Source organism: Rhodnius prolixus, unplaced genomic scaffold (assembly GCF_049639745.1).
Source record: "Rhodnius prolixus isolate KJV_2025 unplaced genomic scaffold, Rpr scaffold_5, whole genome shotgun sequence".
NCBI lineage: Eukaryota > Metazoa > Arthropoda > Insecta > Hemiptera > Reduviidae > Rhodnius > Rhodnius prolixus.
The window spans coordinates 36765923-36793502 of record NW_027411624.1 but is presented as its reverse complement, the minus strand read 5'-3'; the positions used below and the strand labels follow the sequence as shown (position 1 = coordinate 36793502).

At 33.9% G+C, this 27580-nt stretch overlaps 1 protein-coding gene and 2 non-coding genes across 3 annotated transcripts in view; 1 reads left to right on the top strand and 2 right to left on the bottom strand.

Moving 5' to 3' along the window:
• Positions 1 to 25933, bottom strand: part of LOC141458156 (beta,beta-carotene 15,15'-dioxygenase-like) — a 38891-nt gene extending 12958 nt beyond the window's left edge. Inside the window, exons 1-2 of the mRNA XM_074135768.1 lie at positions 25765 to 25933; positions 1066 to 1202 (exon numbers count right to left, since the gene is read on the bottom strand). Of these exons, the coding sequence (XP_073991869.1) occupies positions 1066 to 1202; positions 25765 to 25837 (210 nt within the window). The 5' untranslated portion in view covers positions 25838 to 25933. The remainder of the gene's footprint in view (positions 1 to 1065; positions 1203 to 25764) is intronic.
• On the bottom strand, positions 2563 to 2634 carry TRNAT-UGU (transfer RNA threonine (anticodon UGU)). The gene has a single exon. It is a non-coding gene; the product is annotated as a tRNA-Thr (tRNA).
• TRNAT-UGU (transfer RNA threonine (anticodon UGU)) lies at positions 4236 to 4307 on the top strand. Its single transcript has one exon. It is a non-coding gene; the product is annotated as a tRNA-Thr (tRNA).
• Positions 25934 to 27580: the final 1647 nt, after the last annotated feature.

The window sequence follows — 27580 nt, the reverse complement described above, 5'->3', positions numbered from 1 at the left end:
AGATATTTTGTTTTAAATCTTGGTTAAACTTTGGTGTGGGGTCCTATTTTTTGTAAGTTTCCTCTGTGGTTACTTTTTTTAATACAACTAACTAAACCACTATATGTACTTCGGACTGCGCACGGATTTTGAGCCGTATTTTTTTCTATAGTGCCAACCGTAGAATGCGATAGGAGATAATCAAACCCTATCTACCCAATTTGAAGATTAACTAAACCTTTCTTCAATTAAGAATGGTTGAGGATGTTGAACATAGAGAAGGAATATCATTCAACTTGGTCTGTGGTATCTCTGGTTGGACTTAAAGCCACGGAAACTCTCATGTAATGAGATTCAGACGTTATAATAATGATGAGACAACACTGAAGAATACCTTTGTTCAAGCAATGAACTTTGCAACAAATAATTTATGATCAAAGGAGCTACCATAGGCTATTATAACAATAAATATTCAAAAACTAGTCCTGCGTCAAATCGTAGAGCAATGTGCATCGGAAATGGTAGTCTGTATCATTGAAACCGTGCTTATCGCCACTTATAACAACACTGATCTACAAAACTGCGCATCTTACAAGCTTAGCCAATGTCAGAATGATTGTACAAATACAGTCATAGAATAGAATCAATCTTTATTACGCTAAATATGTAAAAAAAAAAAAAGATTCGAAGTATCAATGTACAACACTTCAAACAAGTGAGGATAACAAGAAAGGGTAAGGTGTAGGGATAAGAATGCAGGGAAAAAGGAAGGAAAAACCTGCAGGTACAAATACAGTCATTGATATCAGTACTTTGTATGTAGTTGAGATAAGCATGATATCAGTTTGAAGAAGAGATAGAGCTATCCCAATCACTTTGCTCTAATTTGATGTTAGTGAATGCACTTGAGCCATCGAGACGATTTCAAAATAGTTCTATCGAGGAACTTCGTTTCTTTAATCTTCGGTACTGTCACATCCTTTCAATTCCTGACGTATCTTCATTTCTTGAAGCAATCATGATTCATTTCCATGAGAAATTTGGAACAAATAAGGAGAATATAAGTAAATAAGAAATTATACTTACGTTACCGTCCCTTATACTGAACTTATAAACAACACCAAAGCCATCGCACCAATGATTAACCGTAAATTCTTTGTTCAAATCAAACAACGCTGGTCCAATACTGTAAAAATCACCTTGTAGCCAATTTGGTAATTGTCCTGCAATTAAAAAGAAAAAAAATGTATCAATCATCAAATTGAGAAACACTTCGATTACTGAAATTTTTTTGTAAATTACCTTCACCTTCACCTTAAACGTAAACCAGTTTATTAATTTTTTGTTTTTCTTCACATTTCCAAATTTATTCAAGGACGGGGGACATTTCATTAGTTAACTGAGTTTTTTTGAAATATTTGCGAACAACTTTATTGGTACATTTAAATTATCTGTTTTTCCCCCATAATATTGTTTTCCAGACACCTAGTAGTTCCAAATTATCTTCGCTACTTATATTTTGTTTTATTTATATAATTTGTTTTAAAACAGTTACTTAATTTTATCATCTTATGAAATATGTTTAATTTTTCAAACCGGCATTAATATTTTCATTCTTTCTGCTTTTGCTTATTGAATTCAACCCTAGAATATTGTTCCAGTGTATTGTATGGGAAACTAGCTCGGCTGAGGAAAGTTTCGGTAAGGAACTAAGAGGATTACTTAATCCAAAGCGTTAGCACCCCATTTTGTCGGCCATATAAAGTTCTACAGTCGTCCCAAATTCAATGTCTGGACTTAAATTATAATTGTCTGAGCATCACTCATTTACAAATTTATCGTTCAAAGGAAATGGATGGAATGAATCATTTTCAAAAAGTTATAAGAACTAAAATACCAAAATATTAAAGAAAACTAGAAATAATAAAAATAAAACATTTAGTACAATCGCAATCAAGTTTGTCGAATTTGACAATAGAATATATTTGTTGAAGCTAAATGGAACACAAAAATTTTAACATGGTGTGATTTTTTGTTTGTTTATAATTTTGGAGAGAATTCAGTTAACTTGTGTTTCAAAAATTCATTTTTGCGAAATTTAGAAGGAGAGGTGGAAGTAAGAAGTTCCTCTAAAGTCCATTTTACTTAATACTAATTTTTAGTATTAGACTTAAATATTTTGTTAAAATTCCGAGTTCAATGAAGTGTGAATCTGTTTAAGGAAGATCAAATGGCTTTATTTAAAATTCTTTTAATAAGAACTGAATTTATGGCGCGGCTTTCAGAAGTTATGTGGCCATCTTAAACCCTCTTTTTTTTGCAGTGAATCTCCACTATAGACAACTTACACTTAGTAAAAACACAAAGTTTAAAGAAGTGTATGATAAAGACGAGTGAGTGTTCACATAGATTTATCTTTAAAAGCAAAAAAGATTGTAAGAATTGAATTTCAAAGAAACGGACAAATATTTCCTTTTTTTTTACTCAGCTACTAATCATTAAACAGAAAAAAGGTAGCGATGTCACAAAAAATTATTTTTCTAAAGATTTTTGGGTAATTAAAAAAAAAAAAAATCTAACTCTTGCCTCCTGTGAGGATTGAACTCACGACCCCTGGTTTACAAGACCAGTGCTCTGCCACTGAGCTAAAGAGGCTCGACAAACAGTCATGCCATAAAACATAGGGAGGGAGGGATTAAAGCTACAGGTTCCACTTCATTTAATACCCGTTACTTTATTCGTTCTTGCTTTTTGCTCCTACTTTGTATGAATAAATCAATTCACTGAAACTGGTTTAAAACAGGAAGAAGAAGAAGAACCATGTTTCAAAAAGTATTCAAAAAAATTATAGTAGAAAACGCACTCATTTTCGATCTTAATATTCTTATCTTCCGATAAATTAGAGAGAAAGATAAATCATTATCTCTAATATCTGCGTGTACTAATCTAAACATAAATTACGATGTAGGGAATAAAAAGACATTTCTTATAATACAATACCAAAATGAAGCTGGAAGAAAATTTGGTATTTTCTCACTGCAGTCTTCAATTTGGGCAAGATTTCCTTAAAGTCGGTATCTATTTTTTAGTGCCCTCAATTACAGTGATGGAAATAAACTTTATTATTAATATTTTACTCAGGAGTTGTTTGGATTAGCGTTTCCTTGCTGAAACAAAACTTGTTTACGATTGATCATAACTGGTCACCAATGGCATTCTGGAGAACATTTTATGAAGTTGTCCCCCCCCTCCAAAAATAAGTTAGAAATCAGGGAAAGTTAATCGGGAAGGCATTTGCGATGAATTACTTGTTCACAAGTCAAGAAGGCACACAACATCTATAATTTTCTCAAATTATTCTCTTACTCGAACGCAACTGCAGTTTGATCGTGATCAACCATTGATCTCTTGTCCCAGGATTCCAAGTAGCAAAATTAGATATTAACAAAAGTTCGAAATGAATCGAGAGTGAGTTGTCAATAAAATAACTCGTAAATTAAAAGGGACGTTTAACTGTCACTCCTCACAATGACCAGACAAAAAGAATAAAAACCTTTGTCAAATACAACTTTTATTAGCCTAATAAATTTATCGAGTATTATTCATCGCTTTTTTGGTAATCGATTCATTAAGCCAAAAGGGAGAAAGAATATTGCAAATTTCAGTCAATAATTATTTTGTTCATTTTTGGATGAATTGCCAAAAACGATGAACGATACAATGTAAGACAGAAGCCAAAAGATCCAACATTTTCACTGAATTGGGACTCACGTTTGGATTCACCAATAAGAAAACAACAGAAAGATAACTTAGAAGCTCACTGAAAAAGAAGACTTAACATTCCTAATCAAACGTAAAAACAATAATTTCTTCTCTAATTTATTTTGTAAGCAACAAGGGTAAAAACGTAACAGTAACCAATACAATAAATAACTACTCGTACACTCTACACTCTGTCACACTCAGTACATAAACAGAGAGGACAAGGGACAACCAGCCTTACATATAACAAGGTAAAAAAAAAAAATAATTGTCAATAGCAGAAGCCCTGAAGATGAGCTGTTCCCAGGTCGAAAGCTTGGCAAAATAATAATAATAATAATAATAATAATAATAATAATACCAGCAATAATAATAATGGCTTCGCTATATTCTTTCCACCTTTTTCTAATAAATTTATAGCATTTTAATCTTTTATTAATTCCATCCCTCATATCTGCCTCTCCCTTGGTTTGATTAAGTATCGCCAACGTCAAGCCTCTTTAGCTCAGTGGTAGAGCACTGGTCTTGTAAACCAGGGGTCGTGAGTTCAAACCTCACAGGAGGCAGCAACCTCAGTTTTGTTTAAATAACTTTTAATTTAAATACATTATAACAGTACTTATATACTTAAAACGTTTTGGAATTACCAATGTATATGCTATTTTTATGTGTAGTTACTGATATTTTTTTTAAATCTATTGATTGATAATAAAAGTTTGGAAACTATTTTTCCAAATATTAATGTTCATGAAAACGTACAATTTGTTTTTTTGGAATTTGATTTTTAATCGCAGATCATATAGAAAAAAATAATTTCATCCTTTAATAGTTCCGTTATTAAGTACGTACAAAACTGACTTCTCCATTTCGAAATACATCTTTTTAACCACTAACAAAGATTTATTAGCGCGACGTAACAAGAGTATAAATTTTATTAAGGATTAAGCGGCAAATTAACATTTAGTGGAATTTATTTAGCAGACTTCATTAAAGCTAGTTTGTCTCTTTACTTCTAATTGATCCCACTATTAACTATAAACTCACTATCACGTATAAGCTCAACCACAACGTTTAAATTATTTATTTTTACTAATTAGTCTAGTTTAGTTGATTTAATTTCATCCTACAGATTTGTTAGTTTCTCTAAATGCCAACAGATAGCATAGAATGTTATAATTTTAAATTTAATTCATCGAATTGCACCTAGACTTTTTCAATCGCGGAGCAATTGCCGGTTTTAAATATGTCTTTAAAATATTTTATTAACTGTAAGCAACATCGAAGAAATTATTTCTTTAAGTTATTTTTATTCAAAGTAATATATCGCAGGAGAGGTTCTTTCAAATTTGGGAAAATCTCGTCCTACAAAACAATTTACTATCTAATAATTATATTACTAATAATATTAAAATGATATTATAATCGGAAATTTGAGCTACTAGTTTCAGAGGCCGTTAACTCAAGGCAAACATTAAACCCTACATCTGCAACATAAACAAAGTAGACTAGTCTATACTAGATACGAAGAAAGGCAAAATATCTTTTTACGGAGTCTACAAAATTTACCTTTAACGACTTTATTACAAAAACAGATAAGTTTAGCAGAAGGTAAAAAACAACAAGAACCAGAATTCTTCAAAAATTATATCCATGCCTCTTTAAAATTTAAATTATATCTTTTAAACAGAAACTTGAAAGACCGAATGTGAAGATAACGTGGAACTTGTAAAGATACCATGCAAGAAACATGTTAAAATAAATTTACTAACTTTACTGCACATCTTCTTTGATTGGATGGATACTTTGTACCAACAGAAGGAAGATATTAATTCATACAGTACTTCATAAAGGTGGTAAACAAAAAGTGGGTGGATTTACTGATCTATCACCTAAAACTATAAAATTGGAAATTTTAGAAATGTAATCAAAACTCGTTACCTAAGACACTCGACTGATTTGAAAATAATTCAACCTTAGAGGTTCGAATTTAAACAAATCACATGACAGAAAAACTTTTAAATATCACAGAACACATTGTACGTAACTTTGAAGACAGAAGATTCATTGCAGCCACATTTTTTTTGAACATCATATTGTAGAACATCAACTTTTAAATATCACAGAATATATTGTACGAAACTTTGAAGACATACATTTTAGCCATATTTTTTTTGTATGAAGATGCTACATTTGACATAGTTGGCGATCTGGAATTTTGTACTAAGTAGGAATCGTTAGAACTCAGTTGGAAAGCCAATGGAATTTAATGTGTTCAATAAAGCTCACCTAACTCGCACAAATTATATACAAACTGAAACATGTCTCATGTGATCTTTTACAACCTAAACTGTACTTAAACAGTTACACTTTAACTCAGCACCATCTTACCCAGTAAGGTCTTTGGGTAACAGCCTGCAACCTACTCACGAAACCATTACAGATGTAATTATTTAAAACAAATTCAAATATTCAAAAAAGCATTAAAAATACGTCAAAATAATCCATTGACAATCCATTCCTAATTTCTTTCAACGTCTTTTACACAATACTCCTCTGGAAACCTAATCTTTAATCTTTGGATGAATGTAATTGTTACTTTCTGTATTTTTTTTTTTTATATAAAAAAAAGTATTGATACTTCTACATAAATATACTGAGATTTTGTTAACTTATTTGTAGTAGAAACCTGTTATTAATGGTACATGATAAAGAATCATGTAGTAGTTAGATTATCACTGTATTCTGGGACTTTAAAAGTAAAAATTAGAAAACAATATGTATTTGTATTCGAAACGTTCAAAATCTAAACCAATGATTGATTGATTTGAAGAGATGCCTCTTAATACCTTCGGAATATGAAATCTGCCTTGAACATAGCGGAAAAATAGAACGGTTCAACAAGTCCAATTTTCAACTAATCATTTGTGAGTGCACAAAAGAGCTGTCGGAGATCAGAAGTTACAAAGGTCATTTTAATTGATACTTAATGTTGTTCAATTATAACTCGCACAAGTTGCTTGGAGTCTATTGGTTGCGCAATAGATCGGATATCTTCTGTTTGTACCTTTGACACAATATAAAGAGATCTATTTGTTTTTTTTGCCTAGAATCATCTTTCATTTCACTAATTTCGAACCAATTTAGCTATGTCCCCTCAGCCTTCCCTGAGGCATTCATCAGCATAAAATAATGAAATAAATTAGAGTGGTAATCAGGAAGATTTAGTATTAGTTTTAATAAGTTGCAAATGGCTATTTGTTAAAATAAGTTCAATCATGTAGTATTGTTGAGACTATACAATAGACCTGTTGAGTCTGTATTGTAAACCAATAACACACTAAGAATAGCCGAGTTAACCAACAAAATTTGAACTATCCATAGAGTGAACAACAATTTTTCTCCCTTTAGATGAGTGAATGATAAATTCTTTTGGTTCAAATTGTTAATAGGAAATATTGTAATTCACAGAGTTAACAACAGAAAATAAAATATTATAGAACAAAACTGAAACGTAAAAGATTTTGTAAAATTTGTTTAATTCTAAAATTTAAGTTGAATATGGATGGATGCATTCGCTTAACATTAAATTAATTATTGTTTGTCAACTCAACTAAAACAGTAAACTCCAAGATGGGCGAAATTTTAAAGAAAATTTAGTAAGAAATGACAAATTTAAGTGAAAAGTGGCATTTTTATAAATGTTTAATTTGGCAATCGTTTCCATTTAGGATGGAAATAGAACTGTACTCATTAGAAGAAAAATCCGTTTAAATTATTTTTAAAAAACTTCTACAATAGCAATATACTTTCTCTTTTACAGTAGGAGAAAGCAAAAACAGTTTAGTTATGTAAAAGGAAGGTAGATTAATAAAGGAGACTAGAAACACTACGTCAGACAGGTCCTGACTTCCCATGAATACTGATGTACAAATTCAAGACGCTTTTCCCTTTGTAAAATTAAACTCCGAGGAAGTGGGGGGGGGGGTGAACAAAAATTTATTAATATTTTGCTAATGTACGAGATTACATTAAGAATAAGTAAGATTTACCAAACTCAGGGTTTTTGAGATTCCGTGAAGATGAAAAGGATGTATTTAATGATGTAGTATCTTAGAAGGTGGTTTTTTGGCGCCTGACTGTTATTTGAGATCTTGGTTTTAAGGGGAGAAAAATACATCTTACAATATAGGGCTTAGTTTTTCTAGCATCTCCTAAATTACAATTTGAAAAATAGAAACTATATTTAACTTATGAACAAATTCCAAACAAGATTATTAAGAGTAAATTAATTTAATGGATTATCTCCAGACTGCTTGGTGGCATTTCTTTAGACCATCGATTGGCTTTACAAATAAAATAAAAAAAAAATATCAGCGTTCACTCAAATAGTGGTGAGTAATTTGCTGAAAAGTAATGTGCGATAGAACTTAATTTCCACAATGTTCTGTGCAGTTTACAAGACATTAACTGAGTTACGCTGTCCTAAAAGGAGCTTTGAAGCTAGACCACACGCCGTTCAACTAATTACTTCTTCGATGTAGTTTAGTGGGCTGGAGAATGATAACTGATAATTTTCTTTTCTTTTACCAGTCAAGTTCTACTGTAGATTCTTTGACCACCAGGTCTTATTGTTAACATTCATAGAGTTATATATTTTTAGTTGGGATTTACTGTGTAAAAAGTAGATAAAAAAACCTCCCTTATGGTGTTTTGACAATTTTAAATGATATCCTAATTGGAAAAATAGATTTTAGGAAGCCACAATAGGTCTTTTAGGTCGCAGAGGTACTTAACTTACAGCTTCTCCCTTTACAATCTACAATCTTAACCAATAGAATTTACAACTTAAAAAAAAAGAAGTTTTACTAAAAAACGATTTGAAAATTTGGCTTCTAAAAGTGTGTAACAGTTCAGGTAAGAATGTTGAGTTTAAAACCACAAATATTTGCCATTTCAGTCGTGATACATTTATTCTGCCGAGCTTTCGACCTAGGGGACTAGGTCATCTTCAGGGCTAGTTTACAAAGTAATATTTTTACATTACAGGAGGGTTGGCGTGACTTCTGTCTTGTCTGTTCATGGACTCAACATTCTCATTGAACAACTCATCCTATTGAAACTATGAATCAGTCACCAAAAAGAATGAACAACACAAATATTTATTTCCACTTTTAGCAATATAAAACCTCAGGGTGCCGATGAGTGAGGGATGAAGGTCTTTATTCAGATGGGATGCTATTTGATAATCTGGTTTATATAATTATTTCTTTTCATTCGTATCAATCTTAACTTGAACTTGTTTAAATCTAAGGAATAAGGAAAAAAAGATGAAGGCTATCCAGGTCTGCTTGTAATTGGTAATTTGGGCCACTAGGTAGTGCTGTAATCGGTAACTTATTTTTAATTTCTCATTTTTTTCCTCTCTTTGAGAAGTTATTGTAATCATTAGAATTTGTGTTTTGGAACAATAAATCAATTCTCAATTGTTGTTAAAGCTATTAGCTTTGAAACAGCAGACTGACTGTTGTTAATGAGTGATTACATTACACGTATCATTATGTGGGAGACCTGGATGTACGGTATCGGTCTACCCACCTGCTGGTGTAACGTTATTGATGTGAAATAATACTGAGTATTGTCGGAATGATGGATGGACATGAGTGTTACAAACCCAATAGTTTCAGTAGTTGATAACTCATACCTTTGGTACCGCCCAGTAATTAATTTTAAACACTTCTATCGAGGAGTTATTTGCGAAGTGTAATTACAAATAAAAATGGGTTCAAATATTTTGTGCACCAAGAAATTGAAGTGTTTTTTTTTTTATTTTAACTGTACTTAATTTTTCATAAAATCATTTGATTGATTTAGAGTTATGCAGCCTAACCCTAGTTTGCAGTGGAGGTGTTCCAATGGATTACATTACAAATGCTGCATTTCGCCCTGGTTTCTACTCATTTTGTGTGAAACTTTAAACATCTAAAATAAAATTAAGAAACATGACCATTCCGTTATTTTTTTAATTTTTTTGAGACATTTTATTCCTAGTATAGCCCCTTTTATTGGTATTATTGTAACTCAAAGAATCTTAAAAATATGCCCAAACTCCCGTTTTGTGGCCACATGTAACTTTTCTTTTACTCCATCAAACTAGCTGAATTTTGAAACAGTTAAACAATATTTTTTGAGGCACAAAAAACCTGCAAAAGTTAACAGAGCAGGCTATCCAGTTATTGTCTCCAACAATTACTTCACGAAAAATAAGAATAATGATTTAGTATAATTGTCTGAGAAAAAAAAAACTAGCCAATTGCAGCAGATTGTTCTCGAACTTAAGGTCATCATAAACGATGATTGGGCTATTATTGTGTTGACTAATTTTATTTTACATGACGTAGCTATCGTTTTATTAAAATATAATTTTTTTTTTTTCAAGAAGCACTGATAACAAATTCATAAATTTCTGAAGTTATTATGTACTTTTTTGGTGGTTATTTTGTACTGTGTACAGATAAGAGCTTTGGTGTGTCTACTGCTGCCAGAATAGACAACTTTAGCTCATCCTACAGCACTCCATGGGTGATGAAACAACTCATTCCAGGTACTTTAGTGATATCAAGAGTAAGCAGGTATCCCTAACTAATGTAATTCCCACTAAGTAAGGGATAGTTAACCTGGAGCCAACTGAACCTTCCCAATAATGTCTTTTCTACATGTTTTTTAAGGAAGTTAGAAAAAAAAAAAAATTTGAAGGCAGAGGATTCTAGATAGGGAGTGTTCACCTGCAAGACATGTTAAATACCCAGGCTTATCCAAGGGACCTCCAGGTAGAGCGGGGAAGTGTAAGATTGGGATTAGGGAGGATGTATTCCGGCTTTCAGCCTGGTATCTACCCTGGTACCTAAACATTTCTCCCAAGGGAGGAATTGCCCTCCATCTCCTGTAATTAATGATGCCTTTTTTGGGGGGGATGTCTTGGTTTTTTGTAGACATTTTTTCTTGTGTGTGTGTGAGGAAGGCTCTGCGTTCTCAGTACAGCTTTATTGTCTCAGCAATATTATCTTCACTGTATTAAATGCTGTTTTATAAATTCAGGTTTTAGGAATTGATGTCCGTGGGAATTCCTTTACCGTCATAGTGGGGCAAGTTGGCGGTGGGGCGCTGCCAGCAAGAATGTAAACGCATTAAGGTCAATCAAAATTTTTAATTTGATTTCCTTTTGGATATTATGTAACATTTATAAAGTGGACCCCGCCGAATTTATTACCTAAAAAACAGAGGTAGTCCCGCCGTCTTAATAAGATCAATTATCTAATATTTTTTATAAATGAATTATACGCGCCAATAGATTCTTGGCCTTCCTTTCTCGCTTATTTAGAACCCCAATCTCAATCACCACAAAATGATCATGCGTTTTATTTATAGAATTAGAACAGATATCTGTTAATTTTGGTTTTCAGAGATACTTATAAAACTTAACGACAATTCTAAACGATAATTGTGCTAAAAATATTTCACAATTTTATTTTTAAATCTTTTATTGGAATTTACAACTGCAACGATTGTTGCAACAAGCAAATGTGGTACCTGATAAAAAAAATGGACACGAGTGGAGAAGGCACTCAGTGGTAACGCGCTTTGCTACACTGCTCTCACGATAAAAGTAGATCACCAGGGCCATTTTCTCTTCATTCTCCTTAGAGGATTACCTGGTAATGTGGAGAAAGATAGGTGTTCTATGAGAGGGGTTAGGATGAGCTGCTGTAGAGTGGAATGAAATTTGAGGAAACGAGTTTTAGTAAGGTCCGTTAATGAAAGATATTTTGAGATCATTATGGATAGTAAGGTTAGGATACATAGAACGGAGCGATAAGAAGTTTTCTGAAGTATTATTGGACTGTAATGTCTGGAGGCTTAGTGAGTTACAATTGAAATTTGATTTTAAGAGATACCAGGGTTAGACTTATCTTTCAATTAAAGATTTGAATTGTCTTTTAAATATACTAATTAGAATTATGGGGATAAATGCACTATTGGAGGAAGAGTGCATATTTAAAACCATTTTTACTTATTTATTTTTCTAGTTTAATCCTGTTTTTAATAATTGCATCTATTTACGAGACTTGTTCCTTAATTTCTCATCAAAATATACAAAAATATTTTCCAGCGAATCAAAATGTAAATTTAGTTGATATTAATGCAAGAAGCGAGCGCGGACGATAGCGTGATAAAGATAGGACCACATCAGACGTCTTGTACTCTGGCAAATAGAAGACCCAACCGCCTTTAACTTAACAGATTAAGCTATAAGTTGGTGGTAGAAGTTAGTTTGGTAATTGAGGGTAGAATATCGTTTCTATGTTCCTCTCAGTTGGAGTCTGCAACGTCTCTGAAAACAGTTCCTCTGTTGGGGGGGTTCGAGGGGGAGATCTACTCCACTTTACCCTTCAAACATCAACCTACATCGACACACACACCAGACGGAGTAACTTCCTTAGCATCCAAACATGGTTCAACTCACGACAACGAGAGGGGCGTTGGGAGTATTTCCTTCCTCAGAAGAGTTGTCTTCAACATCTTCTTGTATTCTAGGACATACACACCTCGTTCAAACAGCTGTGCTGATGAGTATGTTAATGTGCTCATATAAATGTTGTATAAAGTTGGCAGTGACTTTAAGACGGTTTTGTTGTTTTTCACAACCACTTACTGCTTGGTAAAGTGTACAAGTCAAGATTTTCCGAGTTTTTCACGCCACGACAGAGATAGAAAAAAAATCTGGGGCTACCAATCAAACAGGAATTTACGTAATTAAAATTACGTAATGAAAGAATAGTTGATTGCTATCACGTTGAAAGGAATTCTGGGACTTTTTTAACTATCACAATTTCTTCAGGGACCGCACTGAAATCAATATTCAATTGAGAAAAACTCTAAAACTAAAGTGATTGGCCTAATTAAGGTACGTCTAAGTTCAAATGTGACAACTTTTATTGGTGAACTGCCAAGAAAATTACCAAAAAAAACTAGAAGAATTCATTGTTGTCGTCGCATAACTATAAGACTTTTACCTTTTTCCAAGCTCATAATTCTGGTATATAAAGAATAAATTATTATTATAAGAATTTGTTTTAATGTGTTTAATTGGTTCTCTCGTATTGCTCTAAAAGACGAATTCGAGACTTAAATTTAGTTTGAACTCTGTGATTCAAATTATGGCAGTAGTAACACCGACTCTAACTTTGTCTTTTTCTATTTTAATGTGCAAGTGCATGTGATTACTCAGAATAATCGGCATAATAGAGATCAATCAGAAAAATAATTTGGAATAGAGTTAAAATATAGTGCCAATTTATTTATGAAGATGTAATCTACATTTTATCATTATTGAAACCAAAAAACGTTTTATGAATGAACTGGCCAGCAGCATAAGAGTCTGTGACATCTATTACAGTCTAAATAATATTAATGAAAATTTAATACAGTAAAATTACTTTCTAAAAGTATTGTTTTTAAAATATCATGAAAACATAGTTTAATACAAAAAAAAAATATGTTTTTGGGTTGCCTAAATTGTCTGAGTTAGATCAAATTTGGTGGTGATGACATCATCGCTGCGGGCTAGCCGTACTATAAGGCTAATTGCATTCTAAAATGGTGGAATGACATGATATGCTACCATATTTGTGCCCAACAATTCTTTACTTGACTATATTCTACACCCAACGATCACATTAAGTGGGCAGAGATGGATTCAGAACTACCCGGATTTAACGTGACTACCTGCAAGTAAATTAGAGTTCACCCACTCTAACTATAGTAGATCAAACACAGACTCGGATAATCTTCTACATAAAACTCGATATAGTTTAATTAAAAATTCTCTCAAATAATTGGTAGATACTTGACATGGAGGTTAGAATATCGTTTAATGTTACTTGTCATATAGCACTTATCTAGGTAAAATACCTTTTGGATATTAATAGCCGCTGGAGGCATAGCTCTGGTGTAATGCAGGACGGTGAAACGGGGAGGATGATGATAGATGACACCAATCAGCACACATGTCAATCAATCAACTAACAATCAATCATGTACTGATTCTACAGTAAAGCCTTCTCGCCGTACTCACTGGGCATCCACCACAACTTTACATCATGGCCGGATATGTACAATTCAACAGAACTCTATCAATATTTATACGATATACATATATACAAATTATATTTCCACATTCCTGGAAATCGGGACAGTTATTTGTAGGACAATAAATGGCACAAAAAAAGGTATGTATATTCCTGCTGTTTAAATTTATGTTTAAAGGTTCCCGTAAAGTCCATATATTGGATATTGGGGTTTTAGCCTTGACCCTCATTGGCCCTTAGACTTACCGAGATATCCAGATTCAGGTCCTGAGAGGTCATTCACTCATAATGAAGACGTGCGGCTGAACAGTGGCCTTTACCTGTGACTATTTCATCCTTAAGAATGGTGACCTAAGGGATTTAGGCGACATACAGCTGGATACTAACTGGTCTAGGGCAAACAAATGCGTACATTTTAAGCGATATCGCCGGTAGCTAGTTGCGTGTCTTAAAAACGGACATAATCCCATGCCTATGCTACCTTATCTGGCTTGCATAGACACGTTCAAGAGCATCGATAGGCTCACAAGGTGTCCCAGCCCTGGGCAGATTATAAGGCAGGAGGAGATGTAACGCCTTCTATACCCTGTTAGATTGCTTTTGTAATCGTTAGTCTTACGTTCCAAGATCCTGACTTAGACCTGTGGCCCACAGAAACCAAGAGAAGATGGTCCACAAAAAGAACGATATGCAAGGGAAACCCTGGGGCCTTATTCAAGAGTTCAGAACCAATTTTTCAGCAGGGTAATCTAGAGCAGAGAATAAGGAGAAGAAATCTGTGCAGACTGGGTGGAAACGGAAAGGAAATGACCTCTCCATATCCTGCTAAATTGCCTTGCTATCTCTAGGATGTGGTATGGATATCACTTGCATGCGAAGGACTAAATGAGATCATACTGCAAATATAACGTGGCTCTATTAAACTGGGGAGTCCTCTATCTATTAAACTTTCAGCAATATAAGCCTCTCTGGCTGCCTTGTGGGGCCCACCCTACCTAACTCTATTTTATTGAAAGAGAAAAGAGCAACTTTGATAGATCACAATTAATAGACGAAATATTAGACACTTATCGATCAATAATTAATATTGTACAAACTACTATCTTAGTAATTTAACTACAAACACAATCTACTAAATTGACATAATTAGCTGAACACAGGCGATAACTTCGTGCTAAGTTAGCTAGCAGAACTGTGTAAATAGCTAATATTCCACAACAGTCAAGAAACTAACTTTATTGTCAACTTGTCATCAATTTCACTAGACTGGGATACTCGTACACTCTGATTCGCTCTTAAACAGCCAATAGATTATTAAAGGAATTTAATGTTTGTTTACCAAACTACGGACCAACTAAATTACTTGCTTTTATAGTGTAGGTGATTTAAAGAGGAGCAGATATCTCTGATCTTGTTAGGATCTCAAAATGTGGGAGTAATACACTGAGAATGTTGAAATTGAAAATGATCCCACTTACTGACCGCCTTTTACTTTACATTTTAGACGCCTCAGCTTATGTCAGTCTAGTACCAGTCTCCGGACAGTGTTCTCTCGTTACTGGCCATCCTGGCCATCACTGGACAGTGAGCTGTAAGAAGCTTCTAAAAAGAGGAAAAATTCTAAGGGCCTAGTTTAATTTCACCTCTTTTGGGCTGAAGCACCGCAAATAGAGAAAAAAAGTACTGAATAAATTTTAAAGAAAATTGTTGCTGAGATTTTCTGGAAAATAACGGAAAAATAGAAAAATGGAATAACGAGACAAATAAAAGGTAGAAACTAGTAAAGTATAAACTGATCTTTAACTCACTCTTTCTGCTAACAAAATTTTCTAGGTTTGTCTAGGAGTGTGGGACAAAATTTAAACAAATCTAAGATTAATTTCTAATATTAATTATTATTTTTTAATTTATTAGTTAGGTTACACCAGCGCCTAGATACGCCATAAGTAACAATGACAATAACTGACACCACTATGAACTCACTAATTGAGGGGAGAAGTTACCCAGTGATAAGTGATAACACTCCCTAAGTCATCTCTAGGATTAGCTACTCTCCTCAGAAGAGAGAAAATCGCGAGGCCACTGGCGTTTTACTCGCCTGGGAGGATGATCTGGCTGGTGATGAGATGATAAGTGGCGGACAAGAGGATTGGAATGAGAGTGCAAGTTCTCATTGTTGCGAGTTCGAGGCAACCTGACCTACAAACGGAATTTCAAGGTCTGTGTGGATAGTTAGATTTGAAACTTAATAATAATAATAATGTTTTATTTGTAATAAAAAGAAAGTAAATACAATTAAATAAATAAAAAAAAACATTCTACGGCATGGAAGTTCCGTCTGCCGGAGGGTTAGCACAAAATTAATAAAGCAAAATAAGCACTACATAAACAGACAGTAGAAAAATTAAATTAGACAGAAAAATAAATAAATAATAATAAGAATAATAAATAAAAATTAACAGCATAAAAAAAAATAAAAATAATAACAATAAAAAATGAAAAAGAAATAAAACAGAATATCTGATTCATGCTAATCTAAAGAAAATTATATAATACATACTTTGAAAAAAGAAAAGTAAAATACATACATCAATAAATAGAATAGAAAATAAAAGAAAATTATAGTACTCTGGAAAAAGCAAAGAAAATACATAAATAAATAAAATAGAAAATGAGAAATGCCTACAAGATGGCAAAAATAAAAACATAAAGAATTTAATATAAATATTGAAGTTAATATATTTGAAAAAAATTCACACAAGCCTTGAAGGCAATAATACTATGATGGCCAAATCATACGACGGCGATAATGCCAAGCCAGTCGCGCAAAGTCGATTAAACGTCTGCAATCATTCTCAGAAGAGGCGTTTAGAAAGGGTATCAGCGCAGATGCAGGAAAAGGGCTAAAGCCAAGGCACCGCACCCGCAGTTCGCTAAGGGCAGTACACTCGCACAGAAAATGATGCAAATCCTCCCTCACAATCGGGGCACAAAGAGGGCAGTTAGAATTAGGACGGTCAAGCCATGGGGTGAAATTTAAATGTAAAAGCTCACATCTGAGCTTAAATAACCATTTCAAATCGTACAGATTAAGAGCTAAATGGCACTTAGCCTCAAGACAGAAAAGTTTAACATCGTAATTGAGTTCTTTATACAAGAGAAACCTGTCAGAATCCTGAGCAAGCCGTACACATTGTTCTGTATGCCGAACCTTAATAGTATCTAACAAAGACCTGAGCTGCCCTGATTTGAAACTTAAAATGGAGCCGTTTAACGATAGTGCGGAGAGTTTTAGACTGAAGCGATTGAATTCGTTGAAGATTGGAGCGTTTCGTTGAACCCCGCAGTTCAATACCGTAACGTCCAGGTGGGTTTTAGTATAGAAATGTAAATCAGTCGTTTGTTATTAAGTGAAAGTTTTGAACGTTGGTCTAGCAGTCTTCTAAGTAGTCGATAACGTCTGTTAACTTCAGTTCGTTTAAGTCGTGTGTGCGGGTTAATATTAATTATTAGGTAATTAATATAGTATTAATTCATGCAGATTTATTATTTTTACAAAATTAATTATTTATAATTCAAAGTTTTAAACTTTAATTTTTCCATAAAAACAAGATTTATCTTTTAAGTTTTATCTTTTAAGCTGCACTTTCAATTTATTTTCATTATACTCCCTTTATTACAACTACACTCATTGTGAAAATATTTTATGGCGATTGATATTATAGACAATAATTTTGATTTTGAACTATATTTATGTACATTTTTCTTTTGTAAAAATCTCAAGGATTGATTGAATAACGAGATTAATTGAAAGCTTCATATCTCATGATTATGTGCTTGCAGAAAACTGAGGAAAAGCGGATATGGATGCAATGCTTCCTCGATCTAGTTGGAAAGTTGGAAATTGGAAAATAAAAACCGGAAGTCTTGTAACTAAGTCGCAATCCGTACCCACCCAGCGTGCACTAGCTGCAATCTACCCAGCTGCTAAAATCTCTTAACTCTCACTTATTGACCTTCTCGGCTATTATAAGCCTAACACATAACATTACTGTACATCTGCCCAACTAGGTGTAACTTCGCAATTATTACTTAATCTTTAAGTAATTTAAAATACGAAAATATTTTAATTATAGGCCAAAACTTAATTAGGGAGGATTTATTACGTAACATTATTTAGTTCTGTTGCTTTAAATGGTTGTTTCTTGGTGTACGTTTTGCCTTACTGCTCTTAAGTGGAAGTAAAGTGATCGCACAGATTTCTTTTTTAATTTTCAAGTTAGTTTGTATTTTTCTCGAAAGAAAGCTAGCTCCAAACATTATATACTCTTATTATATACAACAGATCTCTAGCATTTATTTGAAAAACTAGATGCTGGGTCTGCAGCATGACCCTTCTCAGCAAACTGTGCAACTATCGGCCAATGCTTGCTCATAGAGATTATCTCAAACCTTTACAAAGAAAGTATTGTGAAAATTATTCCTCACAGAACTGTCTCAGAGATTAGGAATCATACAGGATGTACCTTTAAAATGACACATTAAAACAGGAGTTCCCCCCAAACTAGGGCCCCCCTGAGGCCTTTTTCACGCACTTCCAGAAGAGGCACACCTTTTTCATTGGTGGGTTCAGTCAGAGGAGCACATCCGCATCCTGTGCTTCTGGAGTACTACATTCGGTGACACGGTACGCACGCGTCACGGCTCCGGAAGCAATGTGAAATAGCAGCAGAAGTAGGAAGAAAGGCAAAGCGCTATAACTAAACCGGATATTGACCATCTCATTAGCCAAAAACAGGTCCATAGTTCCCACAGAAATACTGGGCAGTTTGTTGATTTAAATTTACTTGTCCTTTGTTGGAAATATTGCATTTGTTCCCGTTTCGTTTTTTACTTTAAAATAAGATATGTGCAGTGTGCATAGAGATTAGTTCATAGTTCTTTTTTATAGTCCGGCCCTCCAACGGTCTGAGGGACAGTGAACTGACCCCCTGTGTAAAAAGTTTGGGGATCCCTGCATTAGAACCAAGTTTTACTCACTCCTTATCCAGTAGGAACCACTTTCAAGGGGAAAAACAAACCCAAAACTGTGAAAAATATCACTTCCTCTTAATCCAGAAAACCTCAAGGCGCCACGGTAGCCGAGCGGGTTAAGATGAGAGACCTGCAAAGCTAATAATTTGCATTGTGGTACTGGGGGTTCGATTCCCGGTCTTAGGCCTTGGATTTTATTTAATGGTTAATATGAGAAATAGTAAAGTATGTTTGTTAGTCGCCTCCGTCCACAACACCTAATTTGGTAGTTGGACGTTAAGCCCCGCCTGAAAAAATAGGCGATTACTTTACTTTTTCTTTTTTTCTATAAAACCTCAACTAAATTTCAACTTTTACAATTTTCTATCCACTAGCAGAGTCCAATTTGGAAAAACCACTATTTTTGGACTCATGAGACATGAAAACGGATATTTTCATTGCTTTCCCTTAGCTAGTAAAAGAATCTAAATACTTAGTTGTACGAGTATATACTCTACGGCAATAAACGAAAATAGGTTTGAGATACTTAATCATAAACCAACAATAAACTAGTGCTAAACAAAATATGAGTACAAATATAGTTTATATGACACAATGTCTACTGTTTACAAACCATACAGTTTATGTTATTGAATAAACAAACGATTTGAGTGTTTATAAACAGAATAAACGATTGTTTTTGCAAAGATAAACAAGAAATAAACAGCGGTAGATGGAATTGACGGTGTTTATAACATTAATGAAGGCAAACACTAATTAACTAATTATAATCTTCTGTCTCTCTCACACACACTCTTACAGACGACGCCCATAAATTATTTCTTTCACTTAGAGCATGTCGCCACCAGCCCAAGGTTTGACATTGACAAAATCCTTTCTTGCCAAATGTTTGTAGTAAGGTTTGTTATCCTCTTTTGAAAATTTACGAATCTATTTTCATGAAAAACTAAACAAGAGTATTTATTTAACAGGTGAGTAAAGTGGAGTTTCTTTTTTTCGGAGAGAGAGAGAGTTTCGAATTTCAAGTTTGTATTAACCCAGTGGAGCGTGGGGCAGGCATTAATTGAACGGAAGCAATAACACAATGTTCGAACTGCTAACATACACATTTACAACTTAAACCTCACAAATGGCCTAAAATTCCCGCTAGTATTATTTAGATAAAAGATTTTTTGATCTTTTAATTGAAATTTAGAGAAAATTATATATAGGTGGCACTTCCGTAGTAGAATTTACACCCAAATTTGGAAATTTAGAAACAGATTTGACTCTCCAGATTATTGTGAACGTCAAAGAGATGGTAGTTACTATAGAGGGAATCCTTCCCACCCAACCACTTCCTCTTCAGGGACTATTATTCCAACCATCGTGGACGGCGAGTACGTTAATAAATGCATGAAAAGAGAGGGGGCAGGAAGTGCATAAGGATAGAATGCAATTTATGTTTTTAATTGCCCCTATAACATTTGATTTGAATTGATACCCGTATCAGTTTAAATTACTACTGTATAACTTAAATCGATATCTTTCAGTAAGTGGTGTGTAGTGCTAGATGTACAGATATTGTACTGATTAACACAAAATTTTGAATTCAAATAAGCCAACCAACCAACCTCACGGTAACCAACCAACTAACTTCAAGGAAACTAACCAACTTCAAGAAAGCCAACCAACCAACATCACGGAAACCAACCAACTAACTTCAAGGAAACTAACCAACTTCAAGAAAGCCAACCAACCAACATCACGGAAACCAACCAACTAACTTCAAGGAAACTAACCAACTTCAAGAAAGCCAACCAACCAACAACACGAAAATCAACCAACCAACTTCAACAAAACAAACCAATCAACCAACTTCAATAAAACCAACCAACCAACCTCACGGAAACCAACCAACTAACTTCAAGGAAACTAACCAACTTCAAGAAAGCCAACCAACCAACAACACGAAAATCAACCAACCAACTTCAACAAAACCAACCAATCAACCAACTTCAATAAAACCAACCAACCAACCTCACGGAAACCAACCAACTAACTTCAAGGAAACTAACCAACTTCAAGAAAGCCAACCAACCAACAACACGAAAATCAACCAACCAACTTCAACAAAACCAACCAATCAACCAACTTCAAGAAAACCAGCCAACCAACATCACGAAAACTAACTAATGGTGTAAAATGTTTACACCATTTAAAAAAACCAATAGAAATATCAAGCATAAAAGTAATGCTACAGAAAATTTAAAATAGATTTATATATTTTTTGAAATATTTCAAAAACTTCTATAGTAGGTATATTGTTCATAAAAATAAAATAAAACTGTTCTATGAACTAACTTTAAATTATTGTCAATAAAAATTTAACTACAATAGGTTTTCCATTATCGACGGTTCGTTTTAATAGGGAGAGATAAATTTTATAGCTTTTATAGCTAAACAACCTTGAGGGAAATATTATCGGTTTTTCTAATTGTTTTAAATACAATGTTTGGACTTATTTAAAAAGTTTTCTTTACTTCTAGGCGTGATTCTTGAAATTGTAACAATTTTTCTTTAGCTACAATCAACGCATTTATTGCGTTATAAGCGACAAGGATGCAATGTCCACGATACAATCGGAGAAGTTACCCTTATTGCCTTTCTATTGACTCTTTTCGTCAGAGAGGAGATCGCGAGACCACTCTCTTCTTAAGACGTTCAGGAGAGTTATCTGGAAATGTCTTGGAAGAAAGATGTTGTTTCAATGGATTGTGATCAGTATTGTATGTTAAGATGGAATTTCCTGTAACGTATTTCAGCAACTTATGCGACAATAGGAATGTTCAAGTCTATGTGATTGTTTTTGATTGGTGACGTAGAAAGGAGTGTTTACTATAGAGCTAGTTTACTATAGAAGAATTTTACACTGCAAGGACTGGGATCCTTTGCAAATTTGAGCGTTTGGTAGAACCGCCACAGTTCGATTCCATAAGCCCAGACTGGCTTTAATATACTTACGAGGTGTGTTCAAAAAGTAACGGGAATTTTTAAATTTCGCGGGTTTGGAGAGTCTGATTGTAAATTTTTTTTTTTTATTATGTTGGTACACATGCCCCTGAAGTACGATAAAATTTTCAGTAATATTCATTGTTTACTTCTTAAGTGGCAGCCGTTAAGGTTAGACGTGTTTTTCGAGCTTGGCGATTTTTGTTTGTTAAAAAAAATGGATCAAAGAATTTGTATTAAATTTTGCGTAAAAAATGAAATAAAGTGTGTGAAATGTTAATAAAGGCATATGGTGAGTCTGCTATGAGTAAAACAAGGATTTACGAGTGGTATAAGCGTTTCCAAGATGGCCGCGAAAACGTTGAAGATGACGAACGACCTGGACGTCCAAGCACATCAACAACCGATGAAAACGTGAAAAAAGTGAAAGAAATGGTTATGAACGATCGCCGAATCACAATCAGAGAAGTCGCTGATGATGTTGCCATATCAATTGGCTCATGCCATGAAATTTTTTCGGATGTTTTGGGTATGAAACGTGTGGCAGCAAAATTTGTTCCAAAATTGTTGAATTTCGAACAAAAACAGCGGAGAATGGAAGTTGCACAAGAGTCACTCAATGAAGTCGACAACGATGCGGATCTACTGAAACGTGTTATAACAGGTGACGAAACATGGGTTTACGGATATGATGTCGAAACTAAGGCTCAATCGTCCCAGTGGAGGCATTCTGGATCGCCAAGACCGAAAAAGGCTCGACAAGTGCGGTCGAATGTGAAGGTTATGCTCACTGTGTTCTTCGATTTTAATGGCATAGTGCATCATGAATTCTTGCCACAAGGTCAAACAATCAATAAGGAGTACTACCTACAAGTTCAACGCCGTTTGCGTGAAGCAATCCGAAAAAAAACGCCCGGATTTGTGGCAAAACAATTCATGGATTTTGCAACACGATAATGCACCTGCTCACACTTCATTGCTTGTTCGTGAATTTTTGGCCAAAAACAAAACTTTAACGATGCCCCAGCCTCCATATTCGCCAGACATGGCTCCATGTGACTTTTTTCTATTTCCAAACATAAAGAGAACATTAAAAGGCCGTCGTTTTACAAGCATAGATGACATTAAAAGCGAATCGCTGAAAGAGCTGAAAGCTATCACAAAGATCGAGTTTCAGAAGTGTTTCGAGGATTGGAAAAAGCGCTGGCACAAGTGTATTGTATGCGAAGGGGACTACTTTGAAGGCGACAATATTAATGTAGATGAATAAATAAATATTTTTTTCAAAAAACGAAAATTCCCGTTACTTTTTGAACACACCTCGTACATATATAAGTCTTCTGTTGTCCAGAGTGAGTTTTGATCTATAGTTAATAGTCTTTTCAGTCGTCGGAAGTTTCTGTTGAGTTCTATTCTGTTAAGTCGTGTATTAGGATTCCAAGTAAATCTTCGGTCGAGAAAGAACTCAGATTGCGGACTACGTTGATAACTGGTAAAGGAATCAAATTGTAAACGACAGAAGCTCGAGTGATGCTCACTCGAAGAGTGAAGGTAATATGCTTAAGATTTTGTCTCATGTTGTAGCCCATTTTGCTGGTAGAGTTGAGGTAGAACGGTTTTCAATTATCAGAGATAAAAGTCTCAAAATCCTTAGAAACGCTACAATAATTTTGCTTAAAACTTAGTATTCTAACATTGCACATACAAAGACCAAAAAAAACTTAAGCTGAAAGTACTGAGGCAGAGAAAATTATGAGACCTAAAGTACATCGGGTTTTCCGAAGGGTTAGTTAATCAGATTTCCTCGTTTTTTCTTTTTCGTTTAAAAGCCGATTTCTTTAATATTACCTATCCCTATATAATATATTTCATAAGCAACTATTTCTGGCAAAATTATTTTAGGACAGTATTCACAGCTTCCTGTAAATACTGTATTTTCGAAATTTGATTGTAAGTAATTTGAAAATCTGAAAATATGGCTTTTATTTGCGTATTTGTGTGCAGGTTTTCTCAAAATATCTCGAAAGAAGTAAAATACCTGCAATAGTATGAATCTTTACATTTTTATTTCCTACACGAGCACTTCCTTTTAGATCGGCAGTGATAGTTAGGTGGACCACATCGTCAGCTAGGACACAAGGAAGGACATCAACAAAGTGGCCACATCAATTAAGAGTAAATTGTCAGTCGTTTCAAGGTCAGTTTACTTTTCTTTTTTTTTTCCTTTTCCATTAAGAACGAACAAAAAGTATGGCCAAAGATGGTAAATTAGATCTGTGTATTAAAACAGTGGAAAGATCTGTGTGACGTAGAACTGTAAAAAAAAAAGAGATATGAACGCAAGGTTTTCAGAATGGAGTTTTTTTGAAGAGATGTATATGATCTTGTAGATGACTCAGTGGTACAGTGGAGGCCGTTGATGTAGGGGTCAAGGACAAACAGCTTGTACTACCGGAAGACAGATCATTTGATGTACGTCACTTACTACATCACGCTTTACAAGTAAAAGTTGAGTCGAATGACATTCCTTTCCGGCAAGGTTTGTAATAAAATTAACGTGCAATAAAATAACTTTAAAAAAACAAAACAAAAGTAACCATCAGATCAGGCAATTTTCCTCATATTTTGAAAATTCTATATTCTTATTAAATTCTCATTAATCTACAGCTAAAAAAAGCCTTTATTTGGTTTAGATTTAGAATTTTGTGCAGCTTTTGCTTAATTTTTTTCCAGCTCAGTAGCATAAAGCTCGGCTGAAGAACAGCACAGCAGGTAAATAGAGCTTTAAAAAAAATAAAGAATTGGAGAGGTTTTGGAATATATTTTCTAAACTACATGAAAAAGGCGTAACAATAGCCTGAAAGGTCTAAGACGAACAATATGTTGGTAAAAGCTAGGAAATAAACTGCTTCTCCTAAACTTGCTTTTGAACAGTCAACTATATTGGAATGAAAAATGCCATGACGTTAGATTCCAAGTATCATTGAGCAGTGGGATTAACTGGATAACAACTGTATCCAAAATCCTATCTGCCATAAAAGAGTTAATCTGGAACTTAGAACATCTTGAAAGGAATAGATTTGAATAAATAACGGAAGGGAAATTTGTCATTCTCAGTTCTCATTTTTCAAAGTAAAACATTTCATTCAAACTATGGATTTTCATTAAATGGGTACTTCACAAAACCCCTTTTAAAAATTTTAATTTGATACGTTGCCTTTCATCTGAGGAATTGGTAAAAAAAAAACGAAATTCCTTTGAACACTGTTTTTGAATAAAACAAATCATATCCTAACATGTGTTAAGAAGTTACCAACAATGAGGTATAAATTTTTGCCAAACAAATTCACAGTTACATTTTTTAAAAGCAGTAAAAATGAAGAAAATTTCTATCTTAATTTTACTTTTGTAAATGTTTTGTGTAAATATGAAAAAATAGCATGAAATGCAAACAATATTTCTTGCACTTATCGAGCACAAAAGCGATAAGAAGTTCTTGTCAAATGATAAGACAAAAAAATTAACGAGTCGTGAAGCTATTGGTTTGTTTTAAACATTTTTGTTCATGTCAACACGTCACATGGGAAGTTTGCAACCTTTTTTTCGACTGCATTGGCGGCCTGCCACTGCAGAACGTTCTCTCGTTGTACTAGAGACAGTAAAGAGTAGTTTCCGGCTTCTTTGTAGCCACTACTTTCTAGTTTGAATCAATCTGAATGAACTGGACAGCTAGTTTGACTGTTAAAATGAAGGGAATTACTTCTAAGTGGGGGGGCGGGTCTTTAATTTAATTTAAATTAAATTAAACATTAAGTAATGACAGATTAATAAAATAAGTACTATAATTAAATACCTGTAACTTGTGCAACCACAGGACCGGGCAATTCTTCGGTCGATCTAAACAATTTCCCTATATCGGTTGCCATGGTAACTGTTCAATAAGTGAATGTTCAGCACTAACTGAACGCTAAGCAACCAAAACTGAACATAAGCAAGCAGCACTTCAGTTAGTCAGTCACAAAGTGCGGTGACGGAGGAGGGGGAAGAAGGATTTTTAGCAACTCCCACCATCCCAAGAGAATCATAGTAATGCGTGGCCTTTGCATGACGTCATCGCTCAGCTGTAGGGAAAGGTCCGACGATGTTATATAATTAACGTCTTATTTTTGAGTAACTAATACATATTAAGCTAATTCAAATTTCAAAAATATTATTTGTAATTTATGCTAAAATAAGTTTTTAATGGAAAAACAAAACAGTTTTTGGGGGGAAATTTGGGGCTAAAAATAGAAATCTAATGACCAAGCGTAATTAATTAAGTAAAATGAAAATTAGTATAAATATTTATACTAACAGGTAGCTTTTCTTTTTTTAATCATTTTGTTAGAAAATAAACAATTTTTCTGGATTAGTGCCAGTAAAATATCTTAAAATATTAGAGGAATAACCTGGCATAAACCAGCTGGCCGTGAATTTGCAAAAAATCGACCTTCCGAATTATTACGCTGTACTAAGAGATGCAGATGTTCGATTTTTGGCTTCTTACCGGATATATCTTATTTTTTCCGAGGTCACCGGAGATAAGGTTTCTTTTGTACAAGTAGTTTCGTGCGTTGCGTTTTTTTACATAATATTGCGCGTGTCTATCGTGGTTCCAAAAACGAAGAATCGGAACTAGTTTAAATTTTAATCTTTCGCTTAGATTGCCAATAGAGCGGACAAAATTTTTGGACATAATCAGTCTAAACCAAAAGTATCGGCTGGTGATATTGCTGTTACAGGATCGTGGCACAATTATAATCGCTTTATATTTGATGACTTCAAATCTGACAGCTGTACCTCACCTTAAAAACTCTGTACCTACCAAAAAAAATCCCTGGACAAAATCCAGTTTTATTCTGAATTTTGCTGGAACTCGATGAAGTTATTTACGCAAGATTGAAGCATATCTTCAGAATTCTGTTCCAGTGAAGCTGTGATTTCCTTCATCACTCTAAAAGATATTTCAATTCTCCACAAAGTATCTAGTCTTACTAATAAATGAGCCGGATCATCGCACAACTTGATTAGCTCCAATAAAACAATAAAAGGCGGAGAAATGCGATGAAATAATAATTCTATTTACAATATAAATTCAAATAAATTTACCGTTATCATTCAGCTCCTGCTTCTGAATTTGAGTTGGAATTATTGCAACAATTAGAGCACGGAGTTGCATCAAAATGGCTTCTAAAATAAATTATTTATTATTTAACGACCAAAAAGATTTTGGTCGTTAAATGGTGGCTAATCTTTATTATTTGGCGAAATTTATTACAAAATATAAAAAGCTGATAAGCGTTAATACCATATTCGAACTGAACAAAATACCTGAAGGAATGAGGGAGTTGGCGCTGACAGATTACATTTCTAATCATTATCCGAACGCATACTGGTTTATACACAGACGGATCGAAAATTGGTAACAAAATCGGGAGTGCCGACGTATATGATCCCTGCCGCAACCGTTTTATAACCACCAAGTTATGTGGACGAGGCATCTATTTATACGGCAGAATTAGTCGCTATACTGATGTCACTGAGGTACTCGTATATGTGCTCCTTGTCAGAGAAAAAGTTTCTAATTCTAAGTGATAGCTTGAGTGCACTGCATAGATTAACAAACTTGC